We start from the raw sequence: 24,536 nt of genomic DNA, 5'->3' as shown, positions 1-24,536 counted from the left end.
TTGTAAACCTCAGACAATCATCTCTAGATGTAGTGTATTTCTTCAAAGCCATATATACCAAGACTTGATTGAAGAGTTTGGATTTTGTTTAAAAAGACTTTATTCATTTTTGATCAGGGAAAGGACAATCTCAATGTCAACTTGTCACCTAATCATAAATTTGAACTTAACAGGATTCACTGCCCTAGACACTGCACCTACAGACTTTGACAATGTAACTTAAAATGAAAATCTCCCTTGTTCCCTAAGGTTGCATGTTGAAAGAATAAACAGTCCCTTGCAATAACCAACACTGGTACTTGGCCTAGGTTTAAGGTCAAATTGCAAAACAGGAGCAGAACAAGGCCAAGTGCATTGTAACTTGATAGCCAGCGAGTACAAACATCATTAAACAAAGAAAGCTGCAGGCACCAAATAAAACAAAAGGCAGGTTCATCAGCATAAAAAATTTACATTTGGTTGAAGGTGAGGTCAACTGCTCTGCATATGAACACGTATGCCAATCCTAAAGGCTAATGTAGAACCACAGAAACAAAACTTAAAAAAAACCCTTAAATCCAACTACACTGAATGTAAAATTTGAAGCTTAGATTTACCCAGGAATTTCTCCAAAACCTAGAGCTAAAACTGCTTGACTCACCAGGAAAATCTGTTGTAATGACTCAGTCACCTTAGATTTGCATTGACATACATAAAATTTAAATTATACTTTTCCTCACTACTCCTATGTCTGAATATGGAATGCTTAACTATGCAGCTCATGCACTAATGCATTAAAAATGATGGAATCTACTAGCATGACTTTTTCTAAAAACTCACACATTAACAGTTAACACCCAATATAGCTTCCTAAAAGAAAACATTTTGTTCAGTTTGGTGCTTGCTGTGACAATACCAATAGAATACAACTGACTTCCTCAAGTCACTACTTCAAATATCTGCATCTAACTTTTGCTCAAATTTTAACCACCTCATACCTATCTGCCAAAATCCTTGTAACGATTTCGAATACTCAAACTGTAGCTCCAACACACTGTTTAACAGTGCCTTTTCCCTGGGTATATCTGGATGTTTTAATCAAGAAAACAAGTAAAGTCATGGTATTACAATTAGCCAAAGCTCTAACAGACCAGATTCTGAATGAGCTTACCCTAATCAATGGCTTTCCAGAGACAGGAACAAAGCACAATCACTTCTATTTACGAAAAGGAACTACCAACATGCTTTGTGCTAAAAAGGTACAGTTCTTCAAAATATAATCCAGAAGACTGATGGTCTGCTAGAAAGCTTCCACTAATGACAACACTATGACAAGGTCTCCAAATACACAGAGAAACGTTACAGGTGTGGTGGAAACCTCAGCAGGGAAATGAAGCCTTAGAGCATAGACTACATCTAACAAAAAGGGGGAACAGGGGCACAATGTAGCTGGCTATTCGTAAAAGGACCACAGTTTCTCCCTATGGACCAATATTCCCTACAAAATAAACTGTGCCTTAATTATTGCTTATTTTAAATTACACTTTTACAGAGCTATTTAGTACCTGACGCAGAAAAACAATCACATAAGGAAGCATTTATTTGAGGTTTAACATGAAATCATACAAATAAAATTTGTATAAACACAAATCCACATTGAGTCATAACACAGATAGCAAAAGACAAAGTAAAAACAAAGAAAACTAATTGGCGGCTATATACAGTTGGACACAGTTGTATCTTGTACACTAGAAAGTCTTTTACAAAATAATCATCTTAGATCAACAGAAGACCAATCTTCAATGTCGTCCTGCAAGATGGGTTAACTTTAGCAATCTCCTCCTAAAAACAAAAACAAAATAGCAATTAGATTTGTGTAACTCTGAAAGCTTTCAAAGGTCCACTTTCATGAATTGTTTTAAGTCCTCAATTTATTCTTTTCTTCAATAATTAAAGATCACATGCATATTCAATTGCAAAATGTAGATTGGGTAATTAATATTCACCCTGCAGTTCCCAAATGATAGTGAATTTAAATTTAGTAAGGAATCAGGGAATGCAATGTTCCCATATTCAGACTGAAGTATACTAGATTTAGGTCTACTAGAAGCATCTCTAGTAAGCCAAAAAATGCTCTTACAAAAATGAATTCCTAATAGGCTTATTATAAGAACACGAATTGCTGTGTGCATATGATCTTTAATTTATATCCCAGATTTTAAAGTTCTTGTTTTGGTTTGTAGATTTCACTATTAGCTATAAAAAGAAAAAGCAAGCATTAAATCTTAAAGAATGAACACTTAAAATGAGGCTCCACAATTGAAATACAACACTAAACAGAAGACCAAAATGATTAAGCTGTAAAAAGGCATTTATGTACTTTAACTCCTGTAAAAAACCATTTAAGTTAAGTTTAGACACTTAATCTTCAAAAAGATTAAAAAAGAAGCCAAAGTCTGAAGTTTTCCACTTTAATCTTTACGCTGGTACATGAAGTTGGAAGAGACCATACCACAGGACAGCGTTTTCTGGTGTATGCCTTGCGCTCTGCCCGCAACGTGCGACCCCCAGAGATAGACGTGGTCAGGGTGACACACGGCCTGCAATGAAGTTCCCGCTGGCGGGTACAAACAAGGTATAATGTCAGAGTTAGAAGACAACATTCTTGTTTTCCTTAAGTTGTACCCATTTCAGTACTTTACCTGTTAATAGTTCTAAAAATGTTTAATTATTCCTCTAGACCACCTGGTACACAAAGCAAACAGAAAAACTCTTAAGTTTTTCTGTAATACTAAAGAAGGTGAGATAAGACTTTAAAGTTAAAGATCTATAGACACTTTAGGCAAAACAGGCTCATAAAGCAATTAAAAAATTAACAATTTAGTAAAAACAGACTACATAATATTTTGTTTTTACTTATTTTTCATTTGTCTATTGATCTTTAAATTAAATTAGACATTTCCACTGGTTTCTTGTACTCTTATACACACCTGTTTTCTCCAACGTCCTCCTTTAGTATGGCTGGTAATTGTTTTGGTGATTGCCACCCCCTCGAGACGCCTTGCCGTAAGTGCTCTGTTGGCCTATTTTGAAAACACAAAAAAATTACATTAAGAATGCTTTCTATAAAAGTTTCATCATAAATATTAATAGAAAACTATTAAATGTGTAATACTCTGCATGCCAAAACACCAAACCATGTATTTTAAATAGCTATTATAAACTAGTCATGTATCACGTACTCCAGAACATTTCTAACCAAAGTCTTTGTCAGTAACCATCCTATGACTATCAAATGCTTCAAAAACTCCCAAACACTTCAAAAAACGGAAAACCCACACACAATTGCAGAATGGGATTGCACTTTTAACACTGAATTTTAATACCATTGGTTTATGAAATTAAGTTAAATATTCTTACCACTGTAGTCTGCATATCCCTGTCCATATCCATAGTTCCCATAGTTATACCCAGTATAATCATAGCCGCCATAGCCACTATAGTTTTGATCACCACCATAGGCACTATTGTAATTTCCATATCCTTGATCATAATAGTTATTAAATCCTTGGTTCCAGTTTTGGCCCTGACCTGAAACAATGCACAATGATTGTTAGGAGACAACTTCTGACCCCCAATCCTAACATAAAATGTTGTGTTCCTGTCTCTCACTCCACAAATCTTAAACAAGCAGAATGTACATCTATATTGCTATCTGACTGGAGAAAATTATTATTTTAATTATCATAAAAGGGGGCAGAAAGTCCAATTGTGCCAGTTATCAAGCTTCCTACATGTAATGGAAAATCAGGACAGGGGCACCTGGGTGGCTCAGTTGGTTAAGCAACAGACTTGATTTCAGCTCAGGTCATGATCTCAAGGTTTGCTGAGTTCAAGCAGAGCCTGCCTTTGATTATCTCTTTCTGCCCCTCCGCCATGCGCACAGGGGCGCACTGTCCTTCAAAATAAATAAACTTTAACAGGAACGAAAATCAGGAGAAGGTGAAAACAGGTAGATTGTTTAGCTTTAAAACAAGGACTCCTGCCCAAAAAAAACCCTATCATGCCATGATGTACCATCTAATCTTAACCACATTAAGTGGTATTATTTCTCCATTCGTAATGGCCCTGTCAGGCTGGCCATTCTTTGAAGAGGTGAAACCAGTAAACTAACAAAAACCCACCCACTAACCTGAGAATTTTTCATATTCAAACAGTTTAAAACTAGCTTTAGTTTCTTATGGGCTTATTCCTATTTAGCAATTTGCAGCCTAAACCACTGAGCCATCTTCAAAGAATTAAGTCTCACCTCGTCCACGACCCCTAGTACCACCTCGTCCACCAGCTGCAGCACCTCTTCCTCCTTTTTGTTGTTGCTGTTGCTGCCTATAGACCTCTTTGGGTTGTGCAACTTTGATTTCACACTATAAACACATTAAAAAAACAAATAGAATTTTTACTATGTCAAGCCCTTTTATTCTTCTCAAAACAAATTGAGAAATTCACCAGAAGAAACAAAAACCACCCTCAACATTTTCACTTAATAGAATCAAGATGGCTTTACCTTCCCAGAACCAATTTGATGATATCTGCTTTCTAACAATTTCTTTACTGGCTCTTCATCTGTATATGTAATAAAGCAAAATCCTCTTCTTTCATTTGTTTTTGTATCCATGGGAAGTTCAATATTTTCAATCTGAAATCAAGAAGCACACTCACGATCATCCAGTAATGATAAAAGCTACCAAAAGGTTTTAGAACACCCCAGGTCCTTTCCAAGTTTCAAACACATATCGCATGTTACTCTAGTCACATTACATCTGTATAAAAGCTCCTACTTTACTGTCAACTCAAACTGCAAAGATTCGTCTGTGAAGCATTTAGAAAGGAGAGCAAAACTTCATTTATTATTTTGTACCCAATAGATGCCATTGGTAGAAGTCCAAACACTGACCACACCAAAGCACCTGTGATTTGGCCAAAACAAATTCAGTATCGGTTTCCATCATAGCACAGTAAACAGTGATTAAGGTAGTGACTAAAACGGACCCGAGTAGTTAGTTTAATCTCTTCCACATCGGATAATGTTCTTTTCTGTAAAAAGCCGGGATTACATAAACATACACAAAAGTAGTCATAAAGCGCACCTCTCCGAAGGCTCCAAAATATTCTTTAATTTGTTCTTCAGAAGTATCTGGGCTCAATCCACCCACAAAAACCTTTTTGGGAGGTTCTTTCCCTTTTAAAGCTTTGGCCCTTTTGGGGTCTATCAATTTGCCATCCAGTTTGTGTTCTTTCAGTTCCAAAACCTACAAGACAAATTTAATCTGACAACGCTATGCAAGGAAAATCCCCAGACAATTTGCAAAAGTACACAGAAGGACTACAATGCAAAACCTGCTCCTACCTTATCAACACTAGCAGCATCTTTGAAAAGCACAAATCCAAATCCTCTTGATCTTCCAGTCACTGGATCTGTTTTTATTGTACAGTCTACAACTTCCCCAAATCGAGACAAATATTCAGTCAGATCTTTCTTGCTTGTATCCCAGCTCAAGCCTCCAATAAACATTTTACTAGAAATAAAGTTATTTTTTTAAAAAAGATTAGCAGCGCCTCACACGATTACTTCAGTTCTGGAGTTATGTTAACTACGAACCAAGCACGGGGAAGTTTAACTGTATATGCAAGGAATTCAATCCGGGTCTACAGATCAAGTATTAAAACAAAAAACACAAACCCTCTCCCCAATTCCATCGAGGTCGCTTATTCGAAACAGTGGACAGCGTGCTTGCCATGCTTCATGATACGAAGTTTAAACAAGATCAGCAAAGTATGTTCGATTGCTTTAAGATTTAAAAACCCCAACTTCCTAAGCTGATCCCTCACAACTTAGGTTCATCCTCTTTCACAGCTGTCAAGCCAACATGCCACCTAAAGAACTCTTAACACGTCCTGGGGACCCAAGTACCACTCACACACCGATTCCAAACGAGTAATTCCGTAACACCGCCCAGGAAAACTGCGCGGGGCCCTAGCACAGACACAATGAAAAGGCGGCAGCAGCTGCAGCATGTGGCGCAGCGAGGCCGGCCCCTCCCCCTCGGGCCCCACGCGGCGCCTGCGCACTCGGGGCACAGACGCCGCCGCCGCCCTCCTCCTCCAACTCCTCCGCCCTTCCCCCACCCTCCGCTGGAGTCACCCCTCCGTTTCCTACTTTCCTCTTTCCTCTAAGCTAGTGGGGCCCGGCGGGCACGCGAGGAATCGACTCGGGGCAAGAACCGGGATAGCGCGCGGCTCCCGAAGGATGAAGGGCGCGTGCGGCGCGCTGGGGGAGGGGGAAGAGAGAAGCGTGCGGTACCCGTCATCCTGCTGATTCTTGCTCGCGTTGATCTTGGATCCCTCTGCGAATTCCTCTATGTTGCTGTACTCGTTCATGTCCTCCATGGTGGCGGAGCTGTCGGCCGGGGGATGCTGGCGCGCAGTCCGGGTCGCGGCAGCAGCGGCGGCGGAGCGTTGTATGGAGCTGGATTTAAAATGGCGGCGGAAGAGATCCGGGCGCCGCCTGCGCCCTCCCTTTATAGCCGCCCCTCCCGCCAATCGGGAGGGCTGCTGGGCGGTGACGTGGCGCTGGGCCCGGCGCGCCCCCTGCCGGGCGGAGCTGGGAGCGAGCGAAGGGAGGAGCGGGGCGAGCTGCCGAGGCGCCCGCGGCCGCCAATGGGAAAGGCTGCGGGAGGCTAAAGTAGCGGGAGCAGAGGGGAACAATGGCGGCGGCACATGGGAGAGCCGGGGCGGGACCTCCATCGCGGCCCTCCCGGTGAGGAGCGAGGTCGCGGGTGAGGGGACGCGGGCTTAAGATGAGAGAAGCGTCAGAAGAGAAAAACGAAGGGGCGAAAAGTCCTGGGGTCAAAAATCCCGAGCAGTGCCGTCGCAGGGCCACAGTCCCTCTCGTCTTGAGAGCCTTTGTCTCTGGCGTCCGGTCCAGCCCACTCCTAGTACAGAGCCATCAACCCCGCCTTTTTCCAAAGCCCTCGGTCCCCCAGTGCGGACTGCTGCGGTGGCGGCTGCTGCTATCGATTAGCACCGTGGCCGGGTCGCTCCAGAAAAAGGCGGACTGCGCCCGGCGCCGGCGGCTGAGACAGCGAGCGCGCTCCGCCGCGCGCACGCGTGTTTTGTCCTCGAGCTGGCTGGAACCAGCCGAACAGGAAGCGGGCGCGCGGTGGCCCCTCCGGACAGCGGCGCGGCGCGGGCGCCTCTTCCGCTACCGCCACAGGCGCGCGGGCCGAGGTAGCGCGGCGGGCCTCCCTAACCGATCGGCGGGAGCCCGGGCCGACGTAGTCAGGCAAACCAGTCCCGGTACGGCCTCTTTTGCTGGCTGAGGACGGGAGGAGGGGCGCGAGCCCGGTCAGGTTACTGTAAATATGCAAAAGCGGAGGCAGTGGGCGGGGAGGGGGCTAGGTGCCGTAGAGGGCAAGGGGCACTCACATCCCCGGCGCGCCACTCGCGGGGCTCCCGTCTGCACGTGCCCCGGGCCTCTCCCGCTCGCTCAACCAGTCTGCGGAGAGCGCGCGCGCGCCCGCGGACCCGGCTCCCGCGTTCGCTTCTTTGTTCCCGCCCACGCGAGGCCCATTTTGACGGATCGGGTTCGAGGCCCTCTGGCGGCCAATCGGCATCGACGCATTTACCTCCCCCCACCCCTTCGGAACCCTGCGAGGACCGCCCCCTTTCCCTGCCCACGTGGTCTCGTCCTCTGGCCCTTGGCAGCTCTGTACTTCTGGGCCCCTGTACGGCCGTGTGATCCACCTTTAGGGGCGTGGAAGTGGTCCTGTACCTTAAGCTTCGGGCCGCTCGCGGTTGCCGGGTGGGCGATTCTTGCGGGGCTGTCGGAAGCCCAGAACGGTGCTGAGGGCGCAGCCGGCGCCGCCCTCTGCCCTACCTACCAGTAGGCCGATTCTGGTAGTTGCATCCGGTAGGGAAATGGTCGTGCTTTGCGTGCCCGCCGAAGTCACTGTGATCCTGTTAGATATCGAAGGTACCACAACCCCGATTGCTTTCGTGAAGGTGAGGGGCGGAAGGGAGCGGGGAAGTGACTTGTGCTTAAAAGCATTAAAAACATTTTTTTTAGGTATTGCAGGCCTTGTACTACAGACGCGAGGCGTAGGAAAGGTGGTGTGGCTTTGCGCCGCTCTGAGATGGGAGGAAGTAGAAAGGCTGCGGCAGGTTGCGGGGATCTTTTCGTCACCGCACCCTGTTCATCATCCTCGCCATTCCCTGTCCTTGGTTAGATGCTGATGGGTGGGGAATGGGTGGAGATGGTGGCGAAAAAGGGTGGAGGAGGGCAGATGCGCTCGGACTGGGAGAGGCGAGGTGGGCGCCCCCCGCCGGCCAGGTGTGCGCCCTGTCGCCCCGCAGGTGAGCGCCTGCTTGGCTCTAGGTTGGGCCTGGCTAGGCGGTGGCTGCGATGGAGTGGTCCTGGAGACGTCTAGTCGCGCAAAACGTAGAGTGAAGTGTCAAGATAACTTTTCAGGTAACCCTGGTATCTTGGACCATGGTGGTTATTCTTCGCCCCTTCCCACTCTTGCAACATTAGTGGCCAACTGCATGCTTCGTGTTATTGGATTGGGCAAGGTGGAATGTAGCGCTGATTTATTAAGCTATAGATCAAACATGTCTAGATTCCGTTCATTTTCCTCTGAACACCATGGAAACTTGAAGCTCTTACACAGAGCCTTTCTTCTAGGGTGTCATTATTAACCAAACACTTGCTTACACGTAATTCAAAAGCATATAGCTCTGCTTTTAGCAGAGTTTTAAAAAATACATACGTTCTATCAGAGTAAGTAGCAAGCATTAGTGTAATTTGTAAAAGAATTCCTTGGTCTAGTCTACCCTTTATTTGATTTCTAGAGGTTTAAGATAAAAGCATTAACTAGAAGCGTTTACATACAGTAATAGGTTACTTACAACGTAGGAAAAACCCATCTTTCAACAAACAAAGCGGTCTGAGTTTTAAATATTTTTACGTTTATTTGTTTATTTTGAGAGACAGAGAGAGTAGGGAAGGCGCAGAGAGAAAGAGGGAGAGAATCCCAGCAGGCTCAGTGCTGTCAGCACAGGGATCATGATCTGAGCTGAAATCCAGTCGGTGACTTAACTGACTGAGCTACCCAGGCACCCTGAGTTAAAAATTTATTTATTTATTTTTTTATTTTTGAGAGAGAGAGAGAGAAAGAGAGCACAAGCAGGGGAGGGACAGAGAGAGAATCTGAAGCAGGTTCCAGGCTCCAAGGTGTCAGCTCAGAGTCCTAGGCGGGACTTGAACCCACAAACCGAGAGATCATGACCTGAGCTGAAGTTGTCCGCTTCACCAACTAAGCCACCCAGGCACCCCGTGAGTTTTAAAATTTTTTGTTAGTTTTATTTATTTATTTTTTTATTTTAAAATGCTAATTGGGGCACCTGGGTGGCTCAGTCCGTTAAGCAACTGACTTTGAGCCCTGCGTCAGGCTCTGCGCTGACAGCTCAGAGCCTGGAACCTGCTTCGAATTTTGTGTCTCTGTCTGCTTCTTCCTCGCTCATACTCTCTCAAATAAACATTAAAATTGTTTTTAAAAAATGTTGATTTATTTTGAGAGAGAAAGAGGAGCAGAGGGAGAGGGAATCCTCAGCGTGCTCCACGTTCAGCACAGAGCTGGAAATGGGACTTCATCTCACAACCTTGAGATCGTGCATGACCTGAGCCAAACAGGAGTCCCACTCAACTGACTGAGCCACCCAGGCACCCAAGTTAGTTTTATTTTGAAAATTACCTGTGAAGAATGATTTTCTTGATGTCAATCAAATAAACATTTTAGGACTTCAATATAGAACCACTTGCAAATTTTTTAGAAGAATCACAATACCATCTTAGCACATGTTCCTAAGAAATCTAATTTGACATTTTTTCTCAGTTTTTAATCATGTCAGAGGCCTCTGCAGAAATGTTCAGGATTGACCAAATGCTGTTAATGGAGTTGACTTTCTTTTTCCTACTGATTGTGACAGAACCATTGCTTTCTTAGAGTTTTCAGAGAAAAAATGATTCCTCATATTTGTGGTTTGTAGTTCACAGCTTATTATCTCCACCAAGGGTAATCACAGGAGAGGTAGTGATGTGGCATAAGATATATACATCCCATTCTTGGAAAGTTGGTTAGGGAATAGGATACTTCATGCAAATCAGTTTTTTTAATGCTTATTTTGAGAGAGAGAGCAAGAGCAAGGAATAGGCAGAGAGTGAGGGAGAGAGAGAGACTCCCAATCAGGTTCTGTGCTGCCAGTACAGAGCCCAGTGTGGGACTTGAACCCACAAACTATGAGTTCGTGGCCTGAGCTGAAACCAGGAGTCAGATGCTTAACCTACTGAGCCACCCAGGTAGCCCCATGCAAATCAGTTTTATAACAAAATATAGGTGCCTCTCCCACCTCTTCCCAATCCTGTCTTCTGCCAGATGACATTATGAGCCACTTCTTGAAATCTTTGTTTATGGTAGACTTATTCTGACATCTTCCTGAGAGTTAAAATGCCTTCATGGCCTAAATAGATTTTTCTTTTTTTTAAGTTTGACACTGATCTATAGGTAAAGTCAAGGCAGGCTACAAAAATGATTTGGGGATTTTACTCAAAGGATAGTTTCTTGTGCTTTGTCCTATAATCTATTATTATTTTTTCATAATGATTATCGATCTATTGTAGTCTAAATAACCTGTTATTAATTTGTTACACATTACTTTATCAAAACTGGTGTTTCTAAAAGTATGTTCATCACTTCTCTGCCTTTTGGCTAAGATCAAGTATAAAAGTATGTTGTGTTTTTTTAATTTAAAAAAAATTTTTTTTAACATTTATTATTGAGAGATGGAGAGACACAGAACATGGGCAGGAGAGGGGCTGAGAGATGGAGAGACACAGAATCTGAAGCAGGCTCCAGGCTCTGAGCTGTCAGCACAGAGCCTGACACGGGGCTCGAACTCACAAACCGCAAGATCATGAGCTGAACTGAAGTCAGACGCTTAACCGACTGAGCCACCCAGGTGCCCCAAGTATAAAAGTATGTTAAGAAGAGCATTAAGTCTGTGTGGATATTTATAGTAACTATGCAAAAAGGATTCCATTATTAAATGCACTTTTGGGAAATGTTAGGCTATACATATTCAACTAGATTTCTTCATTGCACAGCTTCTCTGAGCTTTTCTATCATACGTACACACACACACACACACACACACGTTTTATAAGTCTTCAAGAGAGTGGCATTTCACAAATTTACTTGAACAAAAAACTTTGAAGACTATGTCAGAGACTAACTTTTGGACATCTTTTATTTATTTATTTATTTTTGTTTGTTTTTGAACATCTTTTAAAGAGGTACTAAATTATGTCCTTCTTGAATCTCTGAGGATGGAGGTGGGAATCGGACTTTATTTACTTTGGACTTTATTAGTCACATTAGGTGTATGGAACATGTAGCCCCACTTCCTATGGAAACAAACATTGAGTATTGTATATAGGTGACTTGTATACTTGACTCATTCTCAGAAACTGAGGTGTGTGCACTGTCTGAATTTTACTGATAGGAAATTAAGGTTCTTAAAAGTTGAACTATTATACCTAGGATTTGAACCCAGATTGTCTGTCTGAGAAACTCTTACATTTTACATTATTGCACTTGATCTCTAAAATGGAAACCACAGTGCTTGTTCCGTGTCTTTGCTTGGCTTCTGTATATGTTAAATGACACAGTTGATATGATAACACTTCAATCAACACGAAGTATCGTAAAAGGATATGGTAACAAATTTTAATTTATACTACCTCTTGGAGGGACGCCTGGGTGGCTCAATTGGTTGAGCGACCGACTTCAGCTCAGGTCATGATCTCACGGTTTGTGAGTTCGAGCCCCACGTCGGTCTCTGTGCTGACACTCAGAGCCTGGAGCCTGCTTCTGATTCTGTGTCTCCCTCTCTCTCTGCCCCTCCCCCACTCATGCTCTGTCTCTCTCTGTCTCAGAAATAAATAAGCATTTAAAAAAAATATATACTGCCTCTTGGTGATAGGTTTAGGAGTGAACCCTTGAACCATAATAACTATAGTTGAGTCTTTATTTGCAGATTTGGTTCTGTAGTTGAATATACTATGAAAATTGAGTATTGTCAAAAATTGCTCTTGAAGCAATTAGGAATTGGGAAGCAATTTAGGAAGTCATTCCTCTTTATAGGCTGATTTCCATTTTCAGTAAGTCATGCATTCATTTTTCCTTTAGGGTGGAAACATATCCCTGCTTCTTCCCTTTAGCATCAGAGGAAGTAGTTGGTTTGGGATTAGGTGATATAAATGAAAAATATGTTGTGTCAAACATTGGCCTCATACTGAGCCACTCACACTGTAAGAGACAGTGGGAAACTGAGACTGTTTCATTGGGCAACAGAACACCCCCATTAAGTGGAATAACAGATTGCCAGCACTGGCTCTGGTTATTTTTTCCTCTCCTTTTTTTTTTTGGGGGGGGGGGGGGCTGAGCACTTACAGTTAAATGTGTATATGATGTACCTTAACTATATAAGATAGCACTTTTTAAAAATAAATTTTATTAATGTTTATTTTTGAGAGAAAGACAGTGTGAGAGAGGGAAGGGCAGAGAGAGAGGGAGACACAGAATCTGAAGCAGGCTCTAGACTCTGAGCGACATGTCAGCACAGAGCCCGATGTGGGGCTCGAACTCACAATCCGCAAGATCATGACCTGAGCCAAAGTTGGATGTTTAACCAACTGAGCCGCCCAGGCGCTCCTATGTAAGATAAAACTTAACAGTTTGCAATAGCTCATGGGATTCCCTAGACTCCTCCCAGTCTGGGAAATGGTGTTCTCTGGACAGCCTGCTGCTCTATTACGACATGCCTCAGCCCTTAGGTGTCAGACAACAAAAACAATGGTTTTATTTACCAGCTAGTGTATCTTATTTTCTCTTGAGTCATAGCATTGTCTAATTTTTAGAACAGGAGGGGCTCCTAGATGGAATCATGCAGTGAATGTTCAACCGACTAATTAATTTCTCATGAGTTGATGCCTGGAGGGATGTCCTGTGTGAAGATCATTACAATTTGTTGGAGGCAGAGCAGCGGTAGAGCCCAGCTTTCCTTAGATATTCACAGTGCATCTGAATTCTCAAAGCCTCTAGCCCCGCCCCTCACTGCAGGCAGTATGCCTCTGGAGTTTGTTTTCTTTTCAGGTGCTGTTTCTGATCCTTTACAGTGCTGATCTCCTAACATTTTTTGGTCATATACACCATCAGCAGAATTGGAGCATGCATTGCCAGTAGAATTTATAAATTGTGAACACATTTTATGGTCTAATTATGAAGTTATAAAACACAGTGGAATTTGAAGATGAGATTAAAGTAATAAATGTAAACAAAGGTTGTTACACTCTGTTCCCTTACCCTGTTGAATCATCTTGCATGGCCGTGGAGCCACCACTTGATTTTTGTCCATGTGTTGTAATACTCACTTTCTGACTTTGCATGGTGTATTATTCCAGTGTTTTTAATCTATAAGCCTGTGAAATAACACCATCACCTGTCTCTGTGGTTACCCTGTCAAGAGCCTTCAACTATTGTTTCTGGGTTTGGAGACAATTATCCTCTTGTTTCTGAAAATACTCTTTAATTTGGTGGGTTTCCTGTTGTTACGTGCTGAATCTGTACACCTAACAGTTGACGTAGTTATGTTCTATAAAGTCACCGAGAATCTTATATTAGCAAATAATGAATCATTGCCCCTAGAGAAAATACAGGGTTAGGTTCCTGTGAGCCTCTGGTCATAGCGTTTCTGTGAGCTGATCAGTAGTAACCTTGTCTTATGTGTGTTTCTGTTTCCCTTAATATATGTTACTGATAGATTAACATTGAACTCACAGCCAGTGGCACTGTAACTCATGCTGTAGTGTAGCCTATCTAAACACCTGTATTTTCTCCCTAAGGCACATCACAGTTTCTTGGGCTTAGGAACATTAGGCAGCACTTAGGCACTTTGCTTGGGAGCCCTTTTGAAGTGCAAGGTCACCAACAAAAAGCACAAAATGCAAAAAATATGTCAGTAAATCGACTCTGAAAAGGACACTTGTTTAAACTATGAGAGGTGAAACAAGTCAAATCGTCACTTTGTGTGGGGGAATGTGTACATCAAGTGTTTACAGATTTTTGCCACTTTGCACGTGTACCTGTTTCTGAATGATCAGGAAAGTGCAGCAAGTATTGATTTTGGGGTTACAAATAAACTTTAGTGAGTAGGAGAATTTGTAAGTATGGAACTGACAAATAATGAGGATTGACAGTATAGAGTAGTAGTTACAGGGATAGGTTTGGAGACTATACAGGTCTGGATTAGCATTCTGGCTTCTCCCAAATGTTTTATGACAAGTTAGTTAATGTCTCTGAGTGTAGGTACATATTTTCTCAGCTGTATTGTGTGGATCTCTACCTCATAAGGCTACTGACAACATTTAATGAATGCTTAACCCTTGAAAAAACTTTGTAAAATAAATGAATATGTTTACATCAATATTTCATCCTACCACTCCAACAAATTGTAGTAGTGAATAGTGGGCAGGGAGCATGTTTTTCATTTATGCCTTAAGAAAACTTTGTGCTTGAAAAGAAAATCTTGGTAATTAAGAAGATTCCATTAACTGAAAATAAGAACCTGATTGGGATTTTTGTCCCTAAACTATATTAAGTGGGGCATGGTGGGTACCCTTGCCAGAGGCTCTTTGTATTTGTGCTTCTCAGACTTGAATGTGTATACAAATAATTTAGGGACCTTGCTAAAATGTAGTTGGCTCTTTTTTTCTTTCTAAAGATTTATTTATTTATTTATTTATGTATTTATTTATTTATTAAAAAAACATTTTTTTTTCCAGTTTATTTTGAGAGAACACACAAGCAGGGCAGGGGCAGAGAGAGAGGGAGAGAGAGAATCCCAAGCAGTCTCTGCACATCAGTGCAGAGCCTGATTCGGGGACCGAACTCATGAACCTATAGATCATGACTTGAACTGAAACCAAGAGTCGGATGCTTAACTGACTGAGCGACCCAGGTGCCCCCCCCCTTTTTAAATTAAAGTTGTTTTTTATTTTTATTTAGAGTGAGAGAGAGAGAGAGCGTGAGTGGGGTTAGGGCAGAGAGGGAGACAGAGAATCCCAAGCAGGCTCTGTGCTGTCAGCGCAGAGCCTGACATGGGGCTTGAACTTGCAGACGGTGAGATCATCACCTGGAGCCGAAATCAAGAGTTGGACACTTAACTGACTGAACCACCCAGGCACCCCCCTTTCTAAAAAATTTTTAAAAGATTTATTTATTTAGAGAGAGCATGAGTGGGGTTAGGGTGGAGAGGGAGAGAGAGAATCCCAAGCAGGCTCCACACTGTCAGTGCAGAGCCCGGTGTGGGGGAACTCATGAGCCGTGAGATCATGACCTGAGCCGAAATCAAGAGTTGGACACTTAACCGACTGAGCCACCCAGGTGCCCCTAAAATGGAGTTTCTGGTATAAAGATCTGGAACGGGACTTGATGCTGAGTTTCTCACAGATGCCCAGGTGATGCCACTGCTGCCGTTCTATGTACCACACTTTTAAGGATTTAGGCATCATAGAAATTTGCAAGTTATACCTATGTGTAGGCCTGTTAGCACTGCTCTTTTCTGATGGCCCATTTGATATGGTAAAGCAGACCAAGAAAGAATATAGATGAATTAGAGATCTATCACCATTAACAGAACCACAACCTCTGAGAGAGAGGTTAAGTAAATTGATTATGAATCAGTAAGGCTGTATACAAGGGAACAAGGTCATGCAGTAAGCCTGGTAGACACCAAGGATTAATAGCAGGTCGCCACTTCCCCAGCTTTTTTTGCAAATCGCCTTCCAAAACTGAACTGTAAAGCAAAAGCCCCTTTCTTAAAGGACAAATAGAATTGTTAGCAAGGAGTTATGTGTACTTACAGGAGTAACTAGATAGTACACTTAAGTGTTTATTTAGTTGAATGTGTATGTATAATAGGGACTTGCGTGTAATAAACCTTTGGATATCCTGGCAGAGGGGCAGGTAAATAGTGCCTTGCTAAACCTGTTGTATTATTTTCCTCTGGTCGCTGTAACAGAATTACCACACACTTAGTGGTTTAAGACAATACAGATTTATCATGTTATACTTCTAGAGGCTCAGCTGAAGTGGATCTCACGGAGTTAAAAAAGGTATTGGCAGGGTTGTGTCCCTTGTGAAGATTTTAGAAAATTCTAGAAAAATTTCTTTGCCATTCCCAGTTTCTAGAGGCTGCCCACATTTCCTGGTTCTTGGGCCTTTCCTCTGTCTTCAGAATCAACAGTATGGCATCTTCAGACCAGCCTTTCAGTCTCTGACTTTGACCTTCCTACTTCCTTTTACCTGTAAGGACCCTTGGGATTGCATCAGGCCCAACCACATAATCCAAAGATAATCTTGCCATCTTGAGAATCTTAATTTATTATATCTACAGTCCCTTTGCCATATAAAGTAACATATTCATAGGTTTTGAGGTTTAAGATATGGACATCTGAGGGTGGGGGAATTTTCCCCTCTACCATGCTTGGTTAGCACAAACATCTCTAATAGATGCCTTTAGAGGATCTAGGCTATAAAGGAATTAGAATTTATATTTGCTCCACTTGTCAAATTTATCATTAATGGTGTTGGATACAATCTATAATGTTTTCTTTAAGATTTGACAGTTTTTTTCTTATTTTTATTAATATTTATATTTGAGAGAGAGAGTGTGCACGAGCAGGGGAAAGACAGAGAGAGAGAGATGGAGACAGAATCTGAGCAGGCTTCAGGCTCTGTGCTGACAGCTCGGCCTGAGCTCAGTTCAACGTGGGGCTCAAACTCATGAGCCATGAGATCATGACCTGAGCCGAAGTCGCACACTCAACCGCCTGAGCCACCCAAGTGTCCCTGACAGTTTTTGTTTTAAAGATTGTGTTGATATTTAAGGATTGTGCTGGTATGGAGGTTGGTAAAGACATTGTTTAAGGGCTAGAGTTTTACCTTAGAGAATGAGGTATTTGGCAAGGTTTTGAGTTAGATTAAGGGGAAAAAAAGATCTCAAACTAAACCTTCTATGTTTTAGAAAATACGAATTAAACAGACAAATCCTTGATCCTATAAATATTTGTTTGAGGTAGTGGATACCCGTTTTGTTTTTTTTGTTTTTTTTTCCAGTTTATTTTTGAGAGAGCATGTGCACACGCTAGCAGGGGAGAAGGAGAGAGAGACACACACATACACACACAATCCCAAGCAGGCTGTGTGCTTTCAGTGCAGAGCCTGACTCGGGGCTCAAACCCATGAGCTGTGAGATCATGACCTGAGCCAAAATCAAGAGTCAGACACTAAACTGACTGAGCCACCCAGGCGCCCCAGCAGATACCCATTGAGAGCAAATGATTGAGATCAAAATGATACAGGTTTTGATTCTATTTACTTATTTATTATTTATTTTTAAAGATTTTATTTTTAAGCAATCTCAACACCCGATGTGGGGCTTGAGCTCACAACCCCAAGATCAAGAATAGAACAATCCACCGACTGAGCCAGCCAGGTGCTTCTTGATTCCCTTTAGAAACATAATCCTGCTTATATACTTTTCTAGTGTTAGTTTAATATGTATATTTTTGAAATATATTTTAGGTTAAAACACTTTTAGAAATGACTGATGTATTCTTGATTGTTTACCGATGCTTGTAATTTACTCTTATATGTTCTTTTATATTTCAGCAGTGTATTTTAAAAGATAATAATTGAGAAATGTTGAGGTTGATATTTCTCATGAAAACTGCTATGTTACTTTTTTTTTAATTTTTTTTTTTTTTAACGTTTATTTATTTTTGAGACAGAGACAGAGCATGAACAGGGGAGGGGCAGAGAGAGAGGGAGACACAGAATCGGAAGCAGGCTCCAGGCTCTGAGCCATCAGCCCAGAGCCCAACGTGGGGCTCGAACTCACAGACTGCGAGATCGTGACCTGAGTTGAAATCGGACGCTTAACCGACTGAGCCACCCAGGCGCCCCAACTGCTATGTTAATTTTATGGTTTTTCTGGGAAGAGAGCTTGTGTTGTCTGACAGTATATCCCAACTTTGGTTAAACATCCAAATGATAAGTATTGTCACTTCTACCGTTTTTAGCACTGAGAAATATATGATGCCCATTCTGTCCTCAATATGAAACCGGCTAGAAGACAGCCCTCAAGGGACAGCAAACTAGAAAATTCCTTCTACCTATACTGTTTATTATTGACACCAGTAACTGCAATTGAGTTACGTTCCCCATCTTCATTGAATCTCTGAATTTAGGCTTTTTCATCTGCAAGGATGAGATAGTAGGATCTGGTGTGCTTATCAGGTGGTGATGAAGACTGAATGGAATAGAACGCAGAACACTTTGAAAAATTATAAAGCTCTGTAGAAACACTGATGATAATGCAAGAAGTATCAGACTAAGGGATACAGAGAGTGCTTGTGAAGATTCAGTAAGGAAAAGGGGCAACTAACATTTACTGACACCTGCTCCACATATTTTCCCCACCATGATTACCTCCACTCCTTATGGCTCTAGTCAAAAATACAGTAAGAATGAGACCAGTGTATCTACTTTCAAAGAATTTGTGAAAGCACTAGAATGGCAGGACTGTCTTGATAAGTAGCTGTTGGGTGGTTTACTTAACATTCTCCCAAACCTTCCCCATTGCTTCATTCTGTTTCCGAAAGGGACATATACCCATGTTTGGTACATGAGAGGATTTTTGTTGATTCAACCAGAAACAAAGGGAAGAGGCTTTGGAGAATCACTGTCTTAGGTCTGAGTATATCAAGAAGTGGATGGAAAGCAGCCCTGGCTTGACTTTCTGGTCTCTTACTCTAGAACCTTTTGTGTCACTGCACTTGTATGATCTTTCCTTCCTTTCTCTCACATTTATTTAAATACCAATCATGTGCTAGGCTCTTCTAGGATCCAGAATCCTTAAGACCCAGCCGTCACCCTCACGGAACCTGGTAAGGAGGACAGGTACATACATAGGTTGTCTTTACACCATGGAAATCCTTTCTGGTTTCCTGTTGGCTGAGAGATAAAGTTTCAACTTCTGCACTTCAGTGAACAGGATTTTCCAATTTCCTGTCCCTTTATTCTGTTACACGTTTTATAGCTGAAAATGCCCATTCAGGTCATGCCCTTTCATGCCACCACTGTTTCTTCAGCTTAGAATGTAATACTTTTTCCTCTCCAAGTGCAGGTTGGTTCCATGTACTCATTAACTTAAAAAATATTTATTGTGCTAGGCTATGGAAATGCAGAAGTAAGATCTGCTTCTGCTCTCAAAGGAGTTTTGTTTGAGCAGGAATTTCAGAATCCTCTCCCTCCTTTGTAGGGCCGTATATTTGCCACTGCAGCACATGCTGCCTCTGGTGTTAAATTTGTGTCCTGTCTCCCAGCAATGTTGAGAGCTCCTCATGGACAGAGACTGAAGCCTTTCTTTCCTTTTTTTTTTAATTTTGATAGCAACTGTTTAATTTACTTATTTCTTAGATGGAAAACCTGGTAGGTTATTTGGGTAATGGTCGACAATTACATAGCGTAACTTTGTATGTATGAATTGATTGGGGCCCAATACAATCTAAAACAAGAATTTTTAAAAAAGGCGCATAAGGCATTCAGTAAATGCTCTGTGATGGTGGTATGATGTGTTCCAGAATGGTCATGGGCAGGGTTGGGACTGAGTTTTTCCCCACCTTGTCTGTCCTTGCTATTTCACATTTCCTCAAGGTAGTACTTTATCTCATTTGAACAGCATATAACTTATCTGAAGTGTTTCTAGAGTGACATTAGAATTTTCATTGATCAACATTTCTAAAACCTAGAAGTCCGAAGGAAGAAATCAGCAAAAAATGGACCTTAAAAACTATGAAAGAGGGGCGCCTGGTGGGCTCAGTCGGGGAGCATGTGACTCTTGATTTCGGTGTAATGACTTGGTGTCATGAGTTCGAGCCCCGTCTTGGGGATAGACTTTACTTAAAAAAAAAAAATGAGGGGCGTCTGGGTGGCGCAGTCGGTTAAGCGTCTGACTTCAGCCAGGCCACGATCTCGCGGTCCGTGAGTTCTAGCCCCGCGTCGGGCTCTGGGCTGATGGCTCAGAGCCTGGAGCCTGTTTCCAATTCTGTGTCTCCCTCTCTCTCTGCCCCTCGCCCGTTCATGCTCTGTCTCTCTCTGTCCCAAAAATAAATAAACGTTGAAAAAAAAAATTAAAAAAAAAAAAATGAAAGGTAGAAATTTTATTAACAATTAAAATTAAGTTAAAAGGCTGTGGGGTTGGGGCACCTGGGTGGCTCAATCGGTTAAGCATCCTACTTCAGCTCAGGTCACGATCTCATGGTTCCTGAGTTTAAGCCCTGCAATGGGCTCACTGCTGTCAGCACAGAGCTGGCTTGAGATCTTCTGTCTGCCCCTCCCCCACTGGTTTTCTTTCCCTCTCCCCCCCCCCCAAATAAATAAATAAACTTAAAAAAAATTGGAGAAAAAAAAGCTATGGGGCACCTGGGTGGCACAGTTGGTTGAGCATCCTATTTTTTTTTTTTTAATTTTTTTTTCAACGTTTATTTATTTTTGGGACAGAGAGAGACAGAGCATGAACGGGGGAGGGGCAGAGAGAGAGGGAGACACAGAATCGGAAACAGGCTCCAGGCTCCGAGCCATCAGCCCAGAGCCTGACGCGGGGCTCAAACTCATGGACCGCGAGATCGTGACCTGGCTGAAGTCGGACGCTTAACCGACTGCGCCACCCAGGCGCCCCGAGCATCCTATTCTTAATCTCGGCTCAGGTCATGATCTCACAGTTCATGAGTTCAAGCCCCACATCTGCACTGGGGGTGTGGAGCCTGCTTGGGACTCTCTCTCTGCCCCTCCTCAGCTCTTGTGCTCTCTCTCCCTCTCTCTCTCAAAATAAATAAGTAAACATTTAAAAAATTAAGTTTAAAAGTTAAATATATTCTCCTATGGAAACTTGTATCTGTTATTGTGAGAATAGAGGAAAGTCTTTTCCACCCAAGTTTTTCTCAAAGTAATTCATGCTTGTTATAAATTGCACACATCATGGAAGAGTATAATATAGTAATATAGAGAGTGAATGTCTCCTTTTGCTCCTGCCACCCAGAGATGACCGTTAAGAATTTGGTGACTATTCCTTCTGATTTTTTTCCTTTGCGTAGAGCAGTTGAGATTATTGAAATAAATGTAGTCTGATCTACTCCAAAAAAAGGCACCAATTATAAGATCTAACTCCCGCTTTTTAAATATGTAGGTAGGCCTCTATCTTGCCCAGATAAACTTTTTAAGTATATCCTGTATTTAGCTCTGAGAAGTCCTTCTCTGTTTGATGATTCTTTTAAATTTTATTTTTTAATGTTTATTTTTGAGACAGAGACAGAGCATGAACAGGGGAGGGGCAGAGAGAGAGGGAGACACGGAATCTGAAACAGGCTCCAGGCTCTGAGCTGTCAGCACAGAGCCTGATGCGGGACTCGAACCCTTGAACTGTGAGATCATGACCTGAGCCAAAGTTGGATGCTAAACCGACTGAGCCACCCAGGCGCCCTCCCGTGTTTGATGATTCTTAACATTTTCCATTCTTACAGCTTACCCCCACGTTACTCCTTTACTAAAGAAAAAAAGGTATTCTTTTTATAGTAAAAAAAACAAACTTATTTTTGTATCATACTTTTGATTTTCATAATTAATTGCTCATTTAATTTTCAAAATTGGCTTTGGTGTATGTAGGGGTCAGAGAGGGGTGGAAGGCAACCCCCGGTGAGCCTGTTGTACCCAGTTTTCCATCACTCCTCTACAGAATGTGAACATAGTCAATAGCTCTGTCCTTAGAGGCCCAACTGGAACCTTTTGGGACCTCTTCCCAGGGGATTCTATTTCAGAAACACAGATTTCTTTTTAAAGACAGAAGTCTTAAATACAGAAAAAGGTTCTTTGTCTTCTGGGTGTGTATATGAGGGGTTCATTAACTTGATTTTTTTTCCCAATGATTCATTATTGTGACCTTTGAACAAATTCCTTTTCTTAAGTCTAAAAAGTGTGGAGCTAACACCCTTCACTGAGGAAAGAGACTAAGACACATAGTTTGGAAACTAGTGGTAATCCCGAGAGTGGGACCTGGGTGGGACTTTGAAGAGGAGCCGTGGTCAGGCCAGTGTTCGCAGTTCTCTTGGTATGCTCCAAGAGGCTGGCTGACTCCTGGGCTGGACCTTGTGTGGGTCTAAGTCACTGTAGGTTCAGTTAAGCTCATTAGATCCCTGCAGCCGGGGTGATGAAGCTCTGGGATCTGGTTCTTCAAACAAAACAGAACAAGACCTGATTGATAAACTGTTACCATAGTCTATTAACTTGTACTTAACCTTTATGTGTTTGTGTAAAATGGGAGAAATAATAATACTTGTTTCATTAGGGTTATTAAGAGAATTGAAATGAGATCATTCAGACCGTTCATTAATCCATTGAATAAATTTGGAGTGCTTGGTAGTTCAGGGAGAAGTTATGTGGTAAAGCTGTGGGATTTGAGGGTCAGTAGCAAGAGATGGTATTTGAAATCATGAAATTAGATGAGAGGTCACTAAAGATTGACTATAGATAGAGAGTGCCTGGAATAATAAGGACTTAGTAAATGTTGGCAGTTACTCCCACTATTATAAAACTTACTTATATTATTACTACTGTTTATTGGAAATGTTATAGAACTGCCAGGTGAACTCACATCTCTCATTTTCTTTTTCTTTTTTTTTCTATTTTTTCTATTTTTTTATTTTCTTAATGTTTATTTATTTTTGAGAGAGAGAGAAAGAGCACAAGCAGGGGAGGGCAGAGAGAGAGGGAGACACAAAATCTGAAGTGGGCTCCAGGCTCTGAGCTGTCCACACAGAGCCCAATGTGGGGCTTGAACTCACATGATCTTAAACTGCAAGATCGTGACCTGAGCCCAAGTCAGACGTTCAACCGACTGAGCCACCCAGGTGCCCCTCAAATCTCTCATTTGCTTTGTACAAATGTCTTTGAGAAACCAAAGGTATATTAGAATTATCTGTAGAGAATATCACGATCCCCAGGGTGTTGGGTGATCCCAAGAGTAGTGCTCCCCAACGTCATCTACCCACAGAGCTGGATAGACTCAGGCATTGGGATTTCATAGGCCTGGGTTTGAGTTGTGCCTTTACTTTGTACCAGCAATGAAACCTTTTAGAACCCAGGCTTCATCATGTGTTCAGAGGGGTCGCCATCAGGGATGGTAGGTGGATTCAAAAAGCTAATTGTCAATTCCTTTCCTTTCCCTTCTACTGTTTGGGGCTAGGACTCCAGGCCAATCTGGTTTCCTTCTCTGAAATTCATGAGATACTGATAATTCTGTCTCTGTGCGTCTTTTTTAAACCTTATCCCAGCTACTAGCCCCTTGTAATGACAACTTTCCCTTGTGTGATGTGATTCATTGCAATTAATTAGATTATAGTTTATCTTTAATTACAGTTTAATCTCCTTAACGGGATTTAGAAGACACTTTTTTTTTTTTTATCAGCAACATATTTAATCATTTTGAATTCAGGTGATGAAATCTAATGTTTATTCGTAAAGGCTTCTGCTTTCAAAGAGGAATGGTTACATCCTTTCCTACCCCACTGAAGATAGGGACACCAAAGTCATAATTTCTGAGCTCCTGTGGCCCCATGTAGCAGCCAGAGCACCAAACTTTTGGTAGCTCCTAGTAGGGTCTTCAGGAAGGATATTGAAGGAGCAATTTTAATACCACCACTGCTGAAGCTGTCTTAACAGGTGGCATGGACCACTCCAAGAAGTAGTAAATTCCCAACATTGGAAGTGTTCAAGCAGGTACAAACTTAGAGTTATAAAATAAGTAAGTTCTGGAATATAATGTACAGCATGGTGACTGTATTGTATATTTTGAAAGTTGCCAAGAAAAAATCTTAAAAGTTCTCATCACAAGATAAAATTTATAACTGTGTGGTGATGGATGTTAACTAGGCTTATTGTGGTGACCATTTTGCAGTATTATATACATGTATCTCCAAACTAATGTATGTGTTGTACACTCCAAACTAATATATGTCAATTATATCTCAATTTTAAAAAAAGATTATACACTGTCATTGTAGAAAATGACCTCCTGACCCAGTGAGAATGTAATGTAGTGTAAATGTCCATGTTCCCCTCAATTTTGTTCTGTGCATTAGATATTCCCCAGAATGGGATTATGTTCTTTATTTTTAACCTGTTTTATTTCTTATTTAGAGAATGTGACTTGCTTAGAGAATTAAGACCCTACTTAATTTTCCTTTGCTTTTTATCTTCTGAGATTAATAGAAAAATAGTAGCCTAAAAGTATTGCCTTCGTGTTTAATTTTCTGGCCGAAAAAGTTC

The 24,536-nt window shown here is 42.0% G+C and overlaps 2 protein-coding genes across 4 annotated transcripts in view; one reads left to right on the top strand and one right to left on the bottom strand.

The window, feature by feature from the left end:
• Positions 1 to 1,556: 1,556 nt before the first annotated feature.
• Positions 1,557 to 7,155, bottom strand: HNRNPDL (heterogeneous nuclear ribonucleoprotein D like). Of its 2 annotated transcripts, none has more exons than XM_025921801.2 (8): positions 6,341 to 7,155; positions 5,387 to 5,555; positions 5,127 to 5,288; positions 4,544 to 4,675; positions 4,289 to 4,403; positions 3,400 to 3,570; positions 2,970 to 3,062; positions 1,557 to 1,821 (listed from the first exon to the last, which is right to left on the bottom strand). In XM_025921801.2, the coding sequence occupies exons 1-7, from the start codon at positions 6,781 to 6,783 to the stop codon at positions 2,992 to 2,994; spliced, it is 1,263 nt and encodes a 420-aa protein (XP_025777586.1). In that variant the 5' UTR covers positions 6,784 to 7,155; the 3' UTR covers positions 1,557 to 1,821; positions 2,970 to 2,991. The 2 variants fall into 2 exon arrangements, with proteins under 2 accessions (XP_025777586.1, XP_025777585.1); XM_025921800.2 differs by lacking the exon at positions 1,557 to 1,821 and adding an exon at positions 2,486 to 2,596.
• A 538-nt stretch (positions 7,156 to 7,693) lies between these two features.
• Positions 7,694 to 24,536, top strand: part of ENOPH1 (enolase-phosphatase 1) — a 36,987-nt gene continuing 20,144 nt past the window's right edge. The window contains exon 1 of one of the 2 annotated variants that reach the window (XM_086704743.1): positions 7,694 to 8,040. In XM_086704743.1, the coding sequence (XP_086560869.1) occupies positions 7,957 to 8,040 (84 nt within the window). In that variant the 5' untranslated portion in view covers positions 7,694 to 7,956. The remainder of the gene's footprint in view (positions 8,041 to 24,536) is intronic. The other variant, XM_025921550.2, reaches the window with a different exon arrangement.

Source organism: Puma concolor, chromosome B1 (assembly GCF_028749965.1).
Source record: "Puma concolor isolate L17-30 chromosome B1, mPumCon1.1.hap2, whole genome shotgun sequence".
NCBI lineage: Eukaryota > Metazoa > Chordata > Mammalia > Carnivora > Felidae > Puma > Puma concolor.
Note: the sequence above shows the minus strand (reverse complement) of the source record. Positions and strands in the feature narration are given on the sequence as shown.

What these genes read in the sequence shown, in the direction of transcription:
- HNRNPDL (XM_025921801.2), bottom strand. Translation starts at nt 6,783, where the DNA reads ATGGAGGTCCCGCCCCGGCTCTCCCATGTGCCGCCGCCATTGTTCCCC. An exon ending in TACTAGGGGTCGTGGACGAG is followed by an intron (nt 3,571 to 4,288) that starts GTGAGACTTAAT and finishes GCATTGTTTCAG; the next exon opens with GTCAGGGCCAAAACTGGAAC. An exon ending in GGGATATGCAGACTACAGTG is followed by an intron (nt 3,063 to 3,399) that starts GTAAGAATATTT and finishes TTTTCAAAATAG; the next exon opens with GCCAACAGAGCACTTACGGC.